Below are 18,738 nucleotides of genomic sequence, written 5' to 3'. Positions count from 1 at the left end.
AGCTCTGCCGCTCCCGCGCTGCGTCCCGTCCTGAGTCGCTCCTGCAGTAGGTAGCCCGCCCAGAGCGACGCTGGGGACGGGTGCTCGCGGTGCCAGAGCCTTCCGGCTCCCTCCTGCACTTTCCTTCTCGAAGTGAGGAGTTGGGGTGGGAAGCCGCCCCAGGACTCTAGTCCTGATATCAGTTGTAGGCGAAATGGGAAGCTGAAAGTTGCGGTATGGAGGTGACGGAGGGACAGGAAGTGTGGCGTGGGAAGGGGTGGCCGGGGCTGGGGCTGCGATCGCTGGTCCCTCGCGAGCTTGGGGAGAGAGGTGTGAGATGCACTTCCGAATCCCGAGATTTCCCACAGGGTATCCTGAGCACTTTGCATCGGGTCTGCGGGACCGGGCTTGTGCTGGCGCGTGGCTTTAGTGACCGCGGTGTGGGACAGCCGCCGGTCGCCCGGGGATCCCCTGTGATGTTGGCGTGGATCCGAAACAGTGGATGGCTTGACCCAGGTGGAAAACCGCGATGCTTTCACTTTTCATCCAGGAGCGAGGTGGTTGAGGTCTGGTGGGAGGCTGCTGCCATCAGCCGGGCCATTAGCAGGGCAGTTGGACCTGGAAGGGAGCCTCTCCTAGAAACTGTTGTGTGTGCTGAGAATTTATCACTTCCTCCAGTTCATTCATTCGTCCTGTTGGGAATTGAATCTTACGCCACTCTCTTCCGTGCCCCTCTTTTCCCTCACCTCCTGGTTATGGGGGAGCAGTCCCCAAGGTTTTATCCTGTGCTTTGACAGCCAATTCAATTTCACAGACACTTAACATCTCTAGATGTCTCCGTGGCCATGAGTCAGGTTTTTTTTTTTAATCTTCTCATATTTACTATATCCTTAGATTGATCCAGAGTGAGCCTGCGTGTGTATTATTATCCCTCTTTTTCAAAAAGTGTTTTTTTCTTTTTTTTTTTTTGCCTTTAAGTTACTTTTGGAATCTTTGCGCTCTCTCATGGCTACAGCTCAGAAGGGAGTAGGGATATTTCTTTTGCCCCAAATCACCAGGTCATGGTTCAGTCCTGAGGCTTCATAGGAGACTGGGACTCCTCACCAGGTACAGAAGTAGCCTGTAATTATGGAAGTGAAATGCTCAAAAATAGCTGGAGGATTGGAAGTGAGTAACATGCCCCAGGCCCTGGGTTCCATCTCCAGCATCAAGGGGTGGGGCCAGAAAAAAATGAAATCAATTAATTTGAGTATTATGGAGTACTAATTGCTGAATGAAATCATATTCAGCAGTGCCTAATCGCTGATTACTAATTACACAAATGTTATCAATTCTAATTTTGCTTAACTAGGTTAAAAGCTGTTTCCAAAAATATTATGACTTAATGCAAACATGTTCCAAAAATGTGGTTTTTATTGCCATAGTCACAGGAGCAAGTATGATGTTTTCTTTTTAATTCCTTAATCCTCCCCACCCCCCATGTTCTGGAGTCAGTTTGGTGTTACTTATCATCAGTCAAGAAAAATATTTGGATTGCACTGGGTACTAGCATAAGCAGATTGCCCCAGGAGGTAATTTGGGACATTTACTTCACTAGACATAATAGATTCTGGCTGGTGTGAATTTGAGAAAAGAACCCACAGTTAGAACTCATTAACTGAAGTGTTGACGCCATTGTTTGAAGTTGCATTGTTGTTGGATTCCCGGCTGCTGGGAAGGCTTCCGTGGCCTACAGGATGGTTCCCAGAGTCGGGGTTCCACCTCTTCACATTATCTGACTGCTGCTTTCATTACCCCCTGGTGCAGCAGTATGCCATGAGAGTCCCTCCTTTGGACTTTGCTCCCATCATGCTTGTCCCCTGCCGAGAGTTCTCTCCTGATTCTGCATCCCACAGTCTGCTCTCACTGCCTCCTTCAAATTTGCTTTTTGCCAGATCTTCCCAAACCTCCGTCACAGTCCCTGTATTGTGCTATAACTTAGTGTGCTGCTTAGCCTCTCAGGCTCATCAGTGATGCCGAAGGTTGTGGTCTTGTATCCTTGTCACCCAGGAGGTGTGCCAGGTGTGTGTGTAGCCTCCTCCTTAATCACGGTGTCTCTTACCGGCTGAGTTCTGAACATATGAAATGGAAAATTCCAGAGAGCACATTCACTTAAATTTTATGACCGCATACTGTTGTAATTACTCTGTTTTATTGTAAGTTATTGTTGATCTCTTACTGTGCCTAACTTATAAATTAAACTTTATCATAGGTATGTATCCTAGGGAAGAACAGTACACAAAGTGTTCAGGACCAGTGTCACATCTGCTGGTGGGGGTATGGTTCATGGGTGAAGGAAATCATAGGCTGGGCCTCTTGAGACCTGGCCATGACTGAGAGCTAGCCCCTGCTGTAGCTGGGCGTGGCAGAGGAGTCTGCAGGGCTGTGCATGAGGGCAGAGCTTTGGTTTGCATTCGGATTATGTCCAATGAAGCTAATGGTCTTCACTATCTAGTTTTCTTTTGGTGCTTGCTTGGCTTTTCCTGACATGGCCTAGACTTTTCTATAGGGACTGTAGTGCAGTGGGTCTGGGAGTTCTTCTTAGTCCTTGAATGTAATACATTTGACTCAAACTCTAGTATTTAGTGGGTCTAAGTGGCCCATGTGTGTTTGCTGTGTTATCAAGTAAGAGTATCTTAGACTTGATTCTTGGAACTTAGAGTACTCTGGTACTCCAGTGTGAGGTGCTTAGTGCTAAGTGCTTAGAACAAGTGCACTTTCCTGGGGCCAGGTGACATTTTCTCTTCCTCCTTGGTTCCTTTTTATTTCCTTTTTCTTTTACCTTCCTCTCCCGCTCTCTTTCTCTCTTTCACATATATAAAGGTATAAAATTCTATATGAATTTTAAGCAGATATTAGTGACAAATATGCAAATTGGTTTTTGAATTATTGAAGCATATTTGAAGTCCGCTTCCAGACAAACCATTATGTCAAGAACAGCCACAGGTTATGTTGGTTATGGATTTTTTGCAAAGTAGTACACTATTTTATTTTAATTTTTATTAGTTGTTGATGGATCTTTATTTTATTTACTTATTTATTTATATGCGGTGCTGTGAATTGAAGTCAGTAAAACCTCACACATATTAGGCAAGTGCTCTACCACTGAGCCACAACCCCAGCCCCAAAAGTAATACATTATTGCATGTTGGGATTTCCAGTATCTCTTTCTATAGTGTGAGAAAAGGTAAATTGGGGAAATATTTGCTTTCAGTGTTAGCCCTTTGATGGTTTAGCTGTGCTTGCCCCAATTAGTCCAAAAGCATATTTTCGTGTAGAGTAGATCCTCACATACTGATTGAAGATTAAGCCCAATTCTTGGGGGTCTTTGTTAATGCATCCAGATGTGCTGATGCTGCTCATCCGATTCTTCCTCTCTGTGGACATCATATTTCTCATGCACTAGCTGGGGTGTGACAGTGACCTGGGAGGAGGGTTCTTAGAGTGACTCATCCAGTTTCCTTTGAAGGAGAGGAACTTGGTACCAGAAGAGGTACAGTGAATTGCTTCACACAGGGAGTGCTTGCCTTTTGGGGAACATGCACCACTTTGGCAAAGCAGTGAAACCAGTAGGCCCTTAGAATGATATTTCTAAGTGCATCAAGTGAAGTACAAATGATTCAAAGAGAGACCCATTGTATTAAAATAAAGTTGTCAAGTTCCTTTTCAAATTTTTAGATATTATGTGTGCTTTTTATTATTAATGCATTAAATAGTGAGATCCAGATAATAGCTACTATAATTTTGAATCAGTGATGAGCTCATATGATTCCAAGATATCTGCAGTCACCGTGATATGATATGAAAGTACCGGTGGTTTCTGTTGGTGGCAGTGTCACAGGCACTCCTAGATCAACTGTGGCTTCCTGCTTGCGGTCAGAAGTGAGGTAAATGCTGAGTGTCAGAAAGCAGGAGTGTAACTTTCATTCCCAGTCAAATCCTTGGACCCTCTGAATTTGAGCTCAGATGATGTTAGTCACCTTTTCGTTGCTGGGACTGGAATACCTGACTAGAACTACTTAGAGGAGAAAAATTTGTTTTGGTTGCACAGGGTCAGAGTTTCAGTCTGTGGCGGGCTAGCTCCATGGCTCTTAGCCCATGCTGAGACAGAATGTCATGGCGGAAGGCGTGGCAGAGGAGGCTCCTGAGCTCATGGCATTTGGGGTGGGGGGAGAGAAGAAAGGAGAGGAGGAGGGAGGAGCCCAGGGGCAAAATGTATAATCCCCAAGGCACACCCCATGCGTCTACAGTTACCTCTACAGTTACCTCGCAGTGATCCATTCAAACTACTAACCCATCAAATGGATCAATCCACAGGTGATGTTGCAACTCTCAATCATTTAACAACTTTGCCTTGTGCAGTAACACTGGAGCTTTTGGGGGCATACCTCCCATCCAACCCAGATTAGGAATCTTTGGCTGATGATCACAAGGCTAATTAGTTACAGAATCATGTGATCAGCAGTGACAGTAGTGACACTTGTCCTTTACCTCTCTACCTGTGACACGGTGCTAGACATTACATAGTTGTATTCACCTGAGGAAGTCCCTGCCCTCATATGCTCATGTTCTGAGAACACTGAGGCTAAGGAAAAAGGACGGGAAAATTAATATTCACTAAGAACTTACTTTGTGAGGTACTGATCCAAACTTTTCTGAACAAGTTCTTTTTGAATCGTTTATTTCATTATGGTCCAGGGCCACAAAGGGGTCTTGGAGATATTTTCAGAGGGTTCATGTGATGAAAAGTTGTTGCATTATACTGCTGAGATGTCATTAGCTTGTTGTCATTCTCTGTTAAGTGAACGTGGACTTTCCCAGTGGTGATGTGACGTGCACAGTGGCACCAGCTGGACCCAGAGGTGGGTAGGAGGAGCTGGCCATCCTCTGAGAAGCCAGATGCTGAAGTGATACACAGACATGCAAAACAATGCCACGCTTCCAAGTGTTTTTGTTTGGAAAAATAATTTCATTTATGAAAGGCCTGTGTGGTTGCTGATGTGTATGGGATCATGGTGATTTTAAATTAGTATGTTTTAAAAGTGTCAATTTGGATTCCATAGGGAAACTAGCGATAGGTATAACCCACACGGACGAAAGCTCTTTGGGGGTCCTCAGAGACTTGAAGGGCATACAGGGCCTGTGAGACCAACGTTTTGAGCACTGCAGCCTCACATGTTGTTTCATGAAGTCATCCTGGTAGTGCTGGGACATGCTGCTGTCCCCTTTTCCAGATGGGAAAACAAGGTCCCCAGAAGATGAATTTCTCACCCATAACCATGTAATCTCCTGCCGCAGTCCGGCTGCAGCAAAATAACCCGGGGTGGGGGGGGGTGACGAATAACTTGTGTACGTTGATCCAGCAGGAGTGGGAGCCATTTATTGCAGGACAGGAGCAGTATTTATACATTCCACACAGCTTATCTAATTAGCATAAACTAGATACAGCAGTCAACCAATCAGGAATCTCCACACTTAATGGCTTGCTTTTGTTACTTCTCAAACCACTCCCTCTGGCATTTTGCCAGGCACCATCCAGACTTGTTTACGAACTCTAACATTCCCCTGGCAAAATGCCAGGTGTTATTTTGACTTGTTTACAGACTCTAACAATCTCCTAAACCAAAGTCGGCTCCATGTTGTGTTCCCAAGCTCCAGCTGTTCATCTGCCATCTGATCCTTCCCGTGTCCAGGTGCCATTGTGGAGTACCTCCTTGGCAAGGGCCATACCCACTTGCCATCTGCAATATTTTTTTCTCTTTTCCACTGGAGCAGTTATTGAAAAAGAAGACCTTGCGTCGTTCCTGTCACTCACCATAGAAAGGAGCAACCGTGCACATAAAGGCAACAAAAAGAACAGAGTGTGGGATTCTGGCTGGACACCGTCACCTGTCAAGGCCAGAACCATCCTGCTTGTCTTCACTGGAGAGCGGGGAGGCTGGTGGACAGCTGAGCCTTCTCTTTGTTAGCCTATGAGTTCTCCTTATTTGTGGTGGTGATGTCCTAGGAGGTCACAGCAAATACCGAGTGAGGACACTAGGCCCTCCTCCTCCTTGGTTTTGCTTTTCACAGTCCTAGTGACCCGTGATCGACAGTAGTCTGAAAGAATTAAATGGGAAATCCCAGGATGAGCCGTTCATAAGTTTTATTTATTTATTTGATGCTAGGGCTTGACCCAGAGCCTTGAGCATGCTCGGCCTAGACTTTACCACCAAGCTACAACCCAGCCCACGGTTCGTAAGTTTTAAATTGTGTGCTGTTCTGAGTAGCGTGATGAAATCTCTCCCCTCTTAGCTCTGTCATGCCAGGCCATGAGGCATCCCCTTGTCCAGTATCCATGCTTTATATGCTACCCACCTGTTCGTCTCTTTAGTAGCCTTCTCACTTTTCAGATTGACTGCCACAGTATGACAGGGCTTTTGCTCAGGGAACCTTTATTTTACTTAATAATGGCTTCGCAGTGCCAGGGCAGTGGCATCAGGAATTTTATTACAGTATATTGTTATGGATGTTCTATTTTATTATTACTTTTTGTGCTTAATATCTCACCATGCCTGATTTTTAAATTTTGTCATAGGATATACATACGTACAGGAAAGAACAGGGTGTACGCAGGGTTCAGTACATTCCTCAGTTCTATGAAGACTGGGGAGCATTCCCCCCAGGGAGGAGGAGAACTCCTGTCTTGAGCCCTTGGTTCTCATGGAAGCGTGCGGTTAGGTCCTGTGTGCCTCTGGTCACCGTGTTTGTATCAGCTGACCAACACATCACCTAATTTAATGTGTTTCTTTTAAAGATACTTTATATAGAGTTGATTTGCCAAAACTGAACTCACAGCCAGCAGGGCTGTAACTCGTATCTGAAGAAAGCGTATCCAACGTACGCGTTTTATCCACCCATGCCTTCCTGTGCTCTAGAAGGTTAACCTTTCAGCTCTACGCTCCAGGGCTGTTCTCCAAAGATCACAAGAAAAGCACCACCGCCATAGATAGACCTTGAAAAGGACGTTGAGCTGAAACAGGAAGGCAGGGTGTCACCCTGTTTGCTGGGAACCTGTCCATTATTTATTGTTCTGCCCTGGTCTGCCACAGGTTGGTGAAGGCATCAGGAGTATTGACTTTGGGGTTACAAATAAACTTTGGTGAGTAGACAAATTCATAAATATGGAGTCTTCAAATAATGAGGAGCCACTGTAGTTAGATACGAAGACCATCAGCTGGGCACAGTGGTGCACGCCTGTCCTCCCAGCAACTCGGGAGGTCAGGTGGATGCTTGAGCCCAGGGTTCAAGACCAGCCTGGGCAACAGAGCCAGATGCTGCTTCACGGGGTGTGTGTGCATGTGGGGAGAATTGAAAGTGGAAATCACTTTCTCTGTGTGTGTTTGTGGGGGGGGGTGGCGCTGCGAGTCTTCATGTTTGTGTTTTAGACAGATTTGATGCAGTTTGTCTTTTCCTTCTTGAAGTGCTTTCTCTAGCTTTCTGACCCCACCTCCATGGTTTCCTCCCTGGTCCCCACCTCCCTGCCCTCCTGCCTCGTCAGATGTCCTAACATGGACCACCCAGGCTGGATTGATTCTGCATCGCCTTTATCCACCTGCTGCCGAGCAACCTCACCCTCTGACTTGGACTTTGGGATTCTGTCCCCTCCAGAGTTTTCCAGTCCTGGTGTCCCATCCAGCTGAGCAAGCACCTCTCCTGGCTCTCAGAGGAGCAGCCCCTGCTTTCCACGTGCAGGACAGGAGTCTGACCCTCCCTGACTCTGACTCCAGACCTGCACCTTCCCCAGTTCCTCCATGTCCGTCCAGTAGCTCCCGACACCAACTGGGACTCGCCCCACGTTCCATCTGTCATCCAGGTCATCTGTCCTGCCTCTGAAATGTGTCCCCAAAGCCCCACTCCACACTGTCTCTGTTTACTGCGTCTCCTGCCCAGAGCCACTGCCTGGCCTCTTGGCCATCTCCTTTGCTCTCCTGTCAGTCACTCTGCAGACAGTGGCCAGGGGAGCCTGTCACAGGTGAAACCCGGAGTTGACGCCTCCCTGGCTGGGCTCCTGTGTATTTCCCTGGCAGCTAGGACTTCCGCCTCCCTTTCCCTCCCTCCATTCCAGCCACTCGGGCTTAACCTCCGCTGCTGGGCTTGCTCAGGGCCGGGGCACCTGCCCCTCCCTCTGTGGAATGCACACACCTTACTGTGTCCATCTCTCTTCGATTACCCAGGTCTTCCTTCAAATAACCTGTCCTTGGAGAGACTCTTCTCTGAGGCCCCGGCTCGTTGGCACCTCCCCGCAGGCTGGCACCTGGGTGTCCCGCCCTCTCCCTCTCTGCTGGTGTTGACTGTCTGTCTCTCCCACTGGAAGGTAAAGCTGTGAGGTCAGAACTCTTTTTGGTCAGCACGCCCAGCTCCAAGAATAGCCCCTGGCTCCCAGTTGGCCCAGTGGGCATGCGCTGGGTGCATCAGAGAAGCCTCAGCACCTTGTCCACATCAGCCCTGTCTTGCTCACCAGTGGAGGGTCTTGACCACTCTTTGGAGAAGACCGCCCTGTGTGTGCTTCCTGGGAGAGAGGAGAAGGGCATTAGGAAAAGGGACATTGGAACAGGAGAGCAAGTGGGTTTCATAAACCACGCAAGCAAAAGTGTGAGTGAGGGGCGGAGAGGACCTGAAATGGTGAAGGTTGCATTTATTATTAGGTGGGAAGAAGCAGCGGGCCTGATCCAGCCCTCTCCACTCATGGGGTGTTATGGAGGACAAGGCATTCCAGAAGGGCTATTGAGCACCTGCTGCGGAAGGTGTGGCCTAAGGAAGAAGCAGCACATGGAGATTCATTCACCTCCTGTTACCAAAAAGGACTTACGTAGGATGCTTTTTTTTCCTTCGGTACTAGGGATTGAGCCCAGGGGCACTTAGATGCTGAGCCATATTCCCAGCCCTTTTTTATATTTTTATTTTGAGACAGGGACTCACTAAGTTGCTTAGGGCCTCGCTAAGTTACTGAGGCTGGCCTTGAACTTGCGATCCTCTTGCCTCAGCCTCCCAAGCCTCTGGGATTATAGGCGTGTGCCACCACCGTGCCCGGCCACTTGTGATGCTTTATAACAAGAACACAGGTACTGCACACCGGGTAATTAAGGGGCAAAGGTAAGATCCTGTGGAACACAGAGCAGAAGAAATGTGATTCAGAGCCCCTCCGAGGTGCTGCTGAGCAGAAGTCGTCATGCTAGAAAGTTAGTTTGCCAAAATTTTTGTGGTGGTCAAATTTTTCATGCTACTTGTTAATTGGCTCAATCCCTAATACCAAAAAGTTGATTTTCAGTTTCCCCTCATCTAAATTTTTAAGGGTTTGAAGGTAAGAAATCAGATCTCACCGTAATGAGTTTTTCCATAAAGCTGAATGCTTCCCAACTTGGCCTGTTCCCAGCAATATTCTATATAGCGACATAAGTGTTGCCTCATGCATAGAGAAGATTTTTAGTCCTTTCAAAAGATTAAAAAAAGGACTCATCCAGGACTTTGAAATGAGTTGTAATGGACTTGACCCAGATCACTGGAGTCCCAGAATGTGCCTGAGGTCACACAGTTTGTTCTTTACTCATTATTTTGAAAAAGGGAAAAATAGTTTTCTCCTCCATCTAAAAGGTGAGCATCCCCCATGACAGGTCTGGATGCTCAAGGGCATGATTCTTTAGGGATCCTGTGACCTTGACTGACCTTGGCATTCTTGGGGTTTCTCTTGTTAAGCTTTAAGAAATGCTTTTTTGAGAGATCCTTTTCAGGCAGATGTGGGTGAGCGAGGGGAAGCGGCCGATGAGCGTGTGGATGGTATTTTTCCAGGCGATGCTGGGGCCGTGTCCTCGGGGAGCCTGGGCTGGCAGTCGGGGCTCCCTCCAACAATGGTCTGAATTGCTGGCAGCTCCTTTCCGAGCTGGAGACAAAAGTGGGCTTTGTGTCTCACCAAGCTCCGCACCATCACATAGCCTGTTGTCAATCATCCCCCTGCCCCGACGGCTCCATCTTCTCTCACGTCCACACCCATCCTAGCTGGACCCCCACCTCCCTCCCTGAGGAGCCTGGTGTTGACAACAGTGGAGGGAAGGAGGGGGCAGCCGAGACTAACTCCCTTTTGAGAACATCTCTTTGCTGACTCAGCCAAGGTGACTAAGGACACATCCTGGGCCCAGCCTCACCTGTGGACCTGGGGCAAGGTGTGTTCTGCCCTGTACCTGGACTTTGTGAGCTGGAACCGCGGGGCTCTCTTGCCCTGGGCTTTCCTGCCAGAGATGAGCTTTAAGGCTAAGACATCCGACTGTAATAAAACCCCCACAGTTTGGCCCTTTTATGTAGAGCACCGTAAAATCTTCAGAGCCTGCAGACACCAGCTCTTGGCTGACACCCTCATTTTATAGAGGGGGAAAAAAAAGGCCCCAGAGGCATAAAGTGACTGATCCAGAATCCCTCTGCTGGTAGCAGGTTTTTGTTTTGACTTGTTTGTCTGGTAGCTGCCTTGGGAGAGAGGAAGTTTCTTTTTCAAATCTGCATCTCAAGAGGGAAAAAGTGGCCCGGTCCTCTCTCCCCGCACCCCATCCTTTGTCTGTCCTCCCCAGGTGAAGGTTGGTTGGTTATGAATGGGATCCGGCTGTTAAAGCACCTTCCTCTTTTTGAGGGTTCTGGGAAGGAAGGGCATCTCAGGAGGTTTGAGCCTGTAAAGTGGGGGACACCTGTGGTCCATGCTTTGGCCACTGACTTCTGATGTGGTCAGGCCTTCCTGCTGTGGACCCAAGACTTCGGGGTCCACGGCACAGTGGTAGTGACCTGACACCAGTCACAACATTTAATAAGTAATGTGACATTCTCACCACCTCCAGGCTTGTGTGCAGGGCCGAGGGAAGCGTGTACTGATGATCGAGGAAGATAATAATGACCTGGGAGTCCAAGAGCATGAATATTTTTTTAGATCTGAATCTTGAATGAACCGATGATGCCATTTGGATCAGGCACCTCATTCTCGCATGATTCGGCTTCCCCTGGTCCAGTCTTTGGGATAGGAACAGGCAGCTGTGTCCACGACAGGGAGTTGAGGCCCCTTCTCATGCAGAGACACCACTCTTCTCCGGGAACAGACTCCTCCTGTTTACCTGATATCAGAGGCACTCCTTCTGGGCTTTGGGCTTCTTCAGAACAGGAATCAGTAGCAGGTTGTCCTTGCTCTTTACTGTGGTTCGCCGAGAAGGCCTGTCTGTCACAGCAAGACAGTCTGATGTTTTAGAGTCTTGTTCTCCATCTGGCCGGACTCCGAGAACTTCTGTGAACTTTGATGGTTACCTGTTTTTTTCTAAATCAACGATGTTGGCAACATACTCACACATTTGTTGTCTCAAGAAAAAAAAGATCCTGAGGTTAAAAAATATTGGGAAGTTAGTATAGTGTTGTATCTGGTAATACTGCTGTCTCTGGAATCATGATGGTTTGAAAAATCCAATTGTAATAGTAATGGTTAAAATTGAAAATGCATATAGCATTTGACTTAGAAATTATTTAGTTTATCCCATCTATGTATTCATGTAAGGAAAAATGATACGGATAAACTTCATTATATTATTCATTATAGCAATTGCTCAATTTGGAGTGGTCTTAGTAATTTATGGTGTAAGGGTCAGGCGAAGCGTCGGAGAAAGAGACCACCAAGTGACCACTCATGCAATTGGCAGAAGGGGATTTATTGAACCAGCATGCTGGGGCTCCGTGCCCACTCAAGAAGGGGAAACAGCCCAGAGCCCCGAGCAGGGGCTGAGCACTGCTTAAGTACACTTTTTTTGGGAGGGCGGGGGTTTTACATACATCACAGTCTCCTTTAACAAATCATTATACACCGTGGGAAAATCAAACAACAACTCCTAAACATGATTAGTTCATTCATTGGTGGGAACAGGTCAGGCTGGAGTGATAGGTCATTTCTAAACGGGGTACACATTCAAACTGATTGGTTTTAGGGCCTAAAGGACTACGTGACCAGTTACACAGAGTCCCCAGTTATTGGACAACCAGGGAGTCAGTGGGAATATTTACTGGGCAATTCCAGTATTGTCCTAACAGCTACAGGGATTTCAGGTTTTGCAGGTAGCATAGAAACCTAACAATACCTAATCCTTTACATTTTAACTCAGACCTTGCAGCTTAGAAACTTTACAACACCCGGTCTTTTACTCTTTAACTTTTACGCTTTAACTTCAATTTCTTTTACCCTTACAATGGCATATACCTACAATGGAGTACCATATAGCCACAAAAAGGAATCAAACTCAGTGATGTGCCGTGTTGGATAATAAAGGAGATCGCGTGCTTGCGTGGTCACACAGGAAGACTGGCGGGTCTCCTGCACCCAGAGGCAAGCAGAAGGCGGCTGACACCGGGATGAGCTGCATTAGTGCACTGTGTTCACGCCTGTGCAGGGCGGACCAGCCCGAGCTCTCAGAAGTCTCAGAAGGGGTGGTGGTTTCCCCTGATGTAGAGGCGTGGATGTTCTGGTGAGCAGGACTTCAAGGCATTTGTATTACTGGTGGTGTTCACTCTGTTCCTTGGTCTGGGTACTGGTGAGGTGGGTGTATTCCGAATGTTTGTGGAAATTTAGTGAGAAGTACTTAGATGGTGTATGTACTTTTCTGTGTGTCTATTAAACCTAAACAGAAGGTTTAGGACAAGGTATTCTACATAACGCGTTGCTGTGGACGGTTTCCAGGCTATATTGGAGTAAAACAGCAATATACCAAAAGTATATTGCCGCAGTCTGGCTGGGCACAAATCACCGAGCCGCCATGAAGCACTTGTAGGTTCAAAACAGCAACTCTTTATTGCGAACTCCACCAGCACTCCACACAGGCTCCCTGGGAACACTCTCACCCTCCACCACCCTCACCCTCCACGGGGTCCACTCGCAGCACTCCCCCTCGGAACAGTAAAGGTCAAAATATACAATTGAATGCACAGCTTAACATAACCATCATCGTCTCAATGGCTCGCTAGCATCACCTTTCAACCACTCCCTTCTGGCAATATGCCATGCGTCATCCCGACTCAGCTGTGGTCCTCAACAGTATATATAGTTTTGATTCATTAAAAAAGTGGTTTTGCCCAGCAGCTGAGGAGCCTGAGGCCAGGAGGATCACAAGTTCAAAGCCAGCCTCAGCAACTTAGCAAGGCCCTAAACAACTTAGTGAGACCCTGTCTCTCAATAAAAATATAAAAAGGCTGGGGATGTGGCTCAGTGGTTAAATGCCCCTGGGCTCAATCCCTAGTACCGAAGGAAAAAAAAGCATCCTACGTAAGTCCTTTTTGGTAACAGGAGGTGAATGAATCTCCATGTGCTGCTTCTTCCTTAGGCCACACCTTCCGCAGCAGGTGCTCAATAGCCCTTCTGGAATGCCTTGTCCTCCATAACACCCCATGAGTGGAGAGGGCTGGNGGTAAGATCCTGTGGAACACAGAGCAGAAGAAATGTGATTCAGAGCCCCTCCGAGGTGCTGCTGAGCAGAAGTCGTCATGCTAGAAAGTTAGTTTGCCACAATTTTTGTGGTGCCCACTATGTGTCAGCCACTGTTTTAGGCACTGGATTTAACAGCCAGAAGTGTACCTCTGTATCTGTGAATGCTAAAAGCACACACAAGGAGAGTCCGTTGATTGTTTCTTGGAAGGGAGTTGGTGATCTGGGGTCAGAAGTAGAAAGGAGAGTTTTTATGGAATTTTGTGCAATGCGAGTGCATTAACCAATTCAAACAAATAAATTTAGCTTAACAATCCTATTATTATTAATGTGATCTGTGACCGGAGGAAGTGTCCGTTGCCACCCCTGCCGTAGAGACCCAGCAACTGAAACGTCACACAGGCTGTCCTGGCCGGGTTGGGCACACACAGGTCTTCTGTGCCATCTTCCGGCTCTGATTCCTGTACACACTGGCAAAAAAGTAGCTTGACAAGTGTTCCCGGAATCCTTGGTGGTCATTTATAATCTAAGACACTTTGTCTTCTTCCAGTCAATTAATTACTTACGACACACTTAGTCTCTCTGTTTATAATTTAAAAAAATACAGGAATTTGCCTCAGGTAAGGGAAGATGGAGTTCTCACGTTTACGTTAGTCTTGCGATTTTAAAGCCTGCAGAATCCCATCTCATTCATTTTGGTTTTACTGTGTCGGTTGGTGTCAGGATCTAAGTTCTGTTTCACGGTAGAGAAACCCTCTACCGTTCGACCCAGCGTGTGACTTCCCTCCTCTTTAAAGACGACCCAGTATGGTGGGTGGGAGGGTTGTATTTTGAGAGGCAGTGGGTGTTCAACACTTGCTCTAGTATTCTGTAAGAGGAAGTATTTAAATAACAAAACGGAGCATTCCTATAAAAGCATCTCTTAGTCTAGCGGTGTCACTAGTAGACACTGTCTGGGTCCTGAGGATGAGGGAGCCACGGCGTTGATTGGACATCACAACCATGGCCACGACCCTTGGCTCTGCAGGCATAGCACCTTGCAGCCAAGTCAGGCTGAGGTCAGCATTGCCACGGTGGATGCAGGAACCACCTGCTGCCCAGTGAAGCTTGAAGAGAAGCTGCCTGTGGCTAGCATTTTTGAAATTTTTTATGACTCTTTGACTTTGTGAGGTCATAGGAGGCTCTGCGCCAAGGGAGAAGGTAGGATGAGATTAGCGCACTTCCTGGTGCTGCGGGCAGCTGGCCATCGCTATCTGGAGTTTGCTAGGCAGCAGCTGTCTGACGGTCCCCTCCCCGGCAATCGGTGCCCTTGTTTGCGGAGCAGGGCTGATTACTAAGCAGTTAATATTGCTCGTCTCTGAACCTGTCCTCAAAGGTCCAGCCTAGATCCCGACATATTTCTCATTTTAAAGCCTCCAGGCCAGATATGGCCCATCTTGCAAGAATCTTCCAGGAAAATGTTTGAAAATCCAAGGGGTCTCTGGGCAGTGTGACTCTTGCTCACTGTCCCGTGCTTTTTAGTACTCACTGACTCAGGGCAGGCTGGGATGAAGAATGAATGAATGAGTAACTGGATGAACTCCCAGTGACTAACAGGGATGATTGAGTCACACCATCCTGGGTGTGAGTCCCCCCCTCCTCTGGCCAACCTGCTTAGTGCTCTGAGGCAGTCCCCATCTGCTGAGTACCTCCTGTGTTCCAGTGGGAGGGTTGGGTAGGAGAAATATCGTAGAAAACACTCAGGAAGAGTAGGCAGGGCTACATAGTGGCTGGCTTCCTTCTCTTGGGCTTGGGAAGGTTCCAGGAAATAAGTCTCCAGCCTCATGAACTCACAAACATTTGTGACCAGGAATCCTAGGCCATTTATGGTGCTACCACCTAGATTATCACAGAATCTGAAGATCGAATCCATCAAGGAAAGAATCTGGAATATTATCAAGCTTGCCTGTGAGCCTGTCCCCAGGAAGACTGAGTCCAAGGGTTGTCTGTATATAGAACACCCTGGAACACTTTTTCAGAATATCATCCTGTGCCTTGGGAGAGGTTGGCATCCAGTTCATCTCTGGCAGTCTTAGCACCGCACTCAAGATTGTTTTCAGATTGCTTGATAGCTCCTGGGAGGTCTACCCGGAAGCTCTCAAATTCAGAGATGGCTGGAGTCCGTAGAAGAATTCTTTTCATGTCTAAGCTCTGATCTAAGCCGAGAGTCTTGGAAATTCAGCATCTGCCTCGTATTTTCTCTCCTGAATTAGATGTGGGTCTGCTTGCTCAATTTGAATTTTGACGACTTATTTCTAAAGCAGATAGTTCACTCCACGAAGCAAATCATCAGCCCCATTGCTTTCTCCTTTGGTGGCTGTTTGATTCTGACAATGCAGTGACATGGGGATCGATTCTAGATAGGGAAAGACAGAGAGCCCCTCATTTGCTGTCCAAAAGACTAAACGTTTTAGATGGTGCAGGGGCGCACGCATGCCGATAATCCCAGTGACTGGGGAGTCTGAGGGAGGAGGATCATCAGTTCAAAGACAGCCTCAGCAAGGCCTTAACCTTCTCAGTAAGACCCTGTTTCAAAATAAAAAAATAAAAAGGACTGGGTAAGTGTCTGAGTGATTAAGTGCCCCTGGGTTCAATCCTTGTGCAAAAAAAAAAAAAAAAAAACTCAAAAAACTTCAAAACCAAAAAAGTAAAAAATTTAAAGACCAGAGAGGACACACAGACATGTGGATTTTTGTTTTCATTTGCTCTTTTTTCCCCCCTTCTTAACTTTTGGTTTGATTTCTTTTAGTTCCCAGGGGCCAAAATTCCATGTTGGGAAGCATTTACTAACAGTTTTGAAGCCTCAGGAAAAATGTAGCATCTGTGTTCCTGAAACTGCTCCTATCAAGAAACGACAGATGGAGGAAATAGAAATATCTAGAATGTGACGTGTTCCGTGTTCCGCTGAGCACACACGCCTTTATCTTCTTGAGTTTATCTGCAGCCTTGAGTGGCAGGGTTTTATCCTTTGCAAGATTAGAGGATTTGGGGTTATTTTTTCCCCCTGCTGAAGGAGTCACTGAGAGTTCCACGTTCATTCTCAATTCTAAGTAAAGTTTAGGAATTATCCATCTCATAAAAGCACGTTGTTCTATATTCTGGGGCACTTAGGGTTGTAGGGTAAGAGGGGAGTGAAAGTAACCGAGAGGTATTGACATCAAGATGAGGAACCTAGGGGCTTGTTTTCCGTTCTCCATTACAGACGCAGTCTGGGTGTCCAACTCACTTTGTTTCTTTATCTGTAAAACATAGACACCTTTTTCTACTGCCTTTTAGGTTCTCAGAGGATGAAGAATTTTCAGGTTTTGAAATTTCTGCTAATTAATTAAGCTGTGCTAGGAAGGCCACATTCATTGACCCCCCCCCCTCCGCCCCCAATAAATCCAGATCTGAAGCTGACGTCAAGTTCAACTTCCTGAATTCTTCATTTGTGTAGAAAAAGCTTTGATGCTAAGAAGCCCATTCCTTCAAGGCCAAATTTTCCTCACTTGCTGCCTCTAATCCCATAGCATCTCTTCTGACTTCTGGCAGAGAGTGGACACTCTTCAGACTGGTTAAGTGACCCGGGGCGCAAAGAAGCAATTTTCTCTACTGGAGACTGACCTTGTGATCTCGTTCATCTGTCTTCCAGTTCTGAGATTTCCCTGAAACTCTCAGGAATCTTTCCCAAAGTATTTAAAAGGAGGATAAAAATGTTCGTACCATGGATTGAACCTGGGGTGCTTAACCACTGAGCCACATCCCCAGCCCTTTTTTATATTTTAGTTTGAAACAGGATCTTGCTAAGTTGCTTAGGGTCTCGCCAAGTTGCTGAGGCTGGCTTTAAAGTCATGATCCTCCTGCCTCAGCCTCCGGAGCTGCTGGGATTACATGTACCACGGTGCCCAGCTATTTTTAAGTGTAAAGATGAACTTCATTGTCATGGTGAGACAATGCAAAAAGGTTCAGAGGCGAAATGACAGGGTTGTGAGGGTCTTAACCTTGAGCCCTGAGAAATGGAGCCTGCCGTCTACGGATTAAGACCTCTGCAACCATGAGCCTTCAAATAAACTCTTCCTCCTCCTCTACAGTGGTGCTGGTCGAGTCTTTTAATCACAGCAGCAAAATAGCTAAGACATTAATTAAAAAGAAAATCTTTTGAGGACTCTAAACAAGTAAAAGCAGGTCACTCTGTGGAAACCTAGCGGGTGCATGAAAACTTGATTCGTGGTTGGTTGAACCAAGGCGCCCGTTCTTGCTACCTGAGCTTACTGTGCCTTATCTTCCAATTACATTTCCGACACACTGTTCCTCAGAATGAACTCTGAAACACCAAATTGTTGGCTGACGCGAGCAGTGGCTTCGAGAGGGGCCCTTTGCACCCAATCTGGCCGTCATTCCAGGCCATTTTCTTTCCCAGTTCAAACACCTTCAAAGCGCTCACTTTTAACCCAGTGCCTTTCTGGGTTAAAATGGCCCCAGATGCGGCCATGTCCCCACCCCCATGGGCATGTCTGTACACAGATGGAAAAGAAAAGAAAGGTGAAAATTAAAGGGGAGCCATTAAAATAAACGGATTAATCATATAGAAGGAGTATTTGGCCCATGGCAAGGAAGAGCCAAGGGTCTGTGATAGCCAGATGCTTAAGTCATCGCTGACCTTCAGGGGCACGAGCCAGTGCAGAGTGGCCAGTGGGAGTGGGGATCGCCTCATCCTGGACAGAGGTCACTCGCAGCCAACAACAGTTCCCTGGTGTTAGTGCCTCTGTCATTTCCTTTAGCGGTCCTTTCCCACCCATCTAAGTGAATCTAAGACTTTCTAGGGCACATTTGACGATGAGGGTGTGGAAACAGCACTGCTTGTTTTGTATGGAGAGACACAAACCGAACCTACAAGTTTCTTGGTGGAAAATGTGCGGCTTTTGTCTTCCCGCCACCTCTGCCACGTGGATTTCGCAGACTTCTCAAGTGGCCCTGGGCCATTGGTTTCACACCCCCAAATTCGTATGCTCAAGCCTTGGCCCCTGGTGTGATGGCATTTGGGGGGAAACTGGGAGATAATTAGGTTTAGCTGAAGTCATGAGGGGGGGCCCTCGTAAGGAGATTCGGGCCTTTATAGGAAGAGACACAGCACAGGGCTTGCCGTCTCTGTCATGTGAGGACACAGAGAGAAGGTGGCCGTCCACAACCTAGGAAGAGGTCCTCACCAGAAGCCGACTGAGCTGGCAGCC

At 47.2% G+C, this 18,738-nt stretch overlaps 1 protein-coding gene across 2 annotated transcripts in view; it reads left to right on the top strand.

Moving 5' to 3' along the window:
• Window positions 1-265: 265 nt before the first annotated feature.
• Window positions 266-18,738, top strand: part of Dock5 (dedicator of cytokinesis 5) — a 188,982-nt gene continuing 170,509 nt past the window's right edge. Inside the window, exon 1 of one of the 2 annotated variants that reach the window (XM_048801569.1) lies at window positions 266-495. In XM_048801569.1, coding sequence (XP_048657526.1) covers window positions 456-495 — 40 coding nt within the window. In that variant the 5' untranslated portion in view covers window positions 266-455. The remainder of the gene's footprint in view (window positions 496-18,738) is intronic. The other variant, XM_015499468.2, reaches the window with a different exon arrangement.

This window comes from Marmota marmota, unplaced genomic scaffold, assembly GCF_001458135.2.
Source record: "Marmota marmota marmota unplaced genomic scaffold, marMar, whole genome shotgun sequence".
NCBI classification, from domain to species: Eukaryota; Metazoa; Chordata; class Mammalia; order Rodentia; family Sciuridae; genus Marmota; species Marmota marmota.
This window is presented reverse-complemented; position numbering and strand designations above follow the sequence as displayed.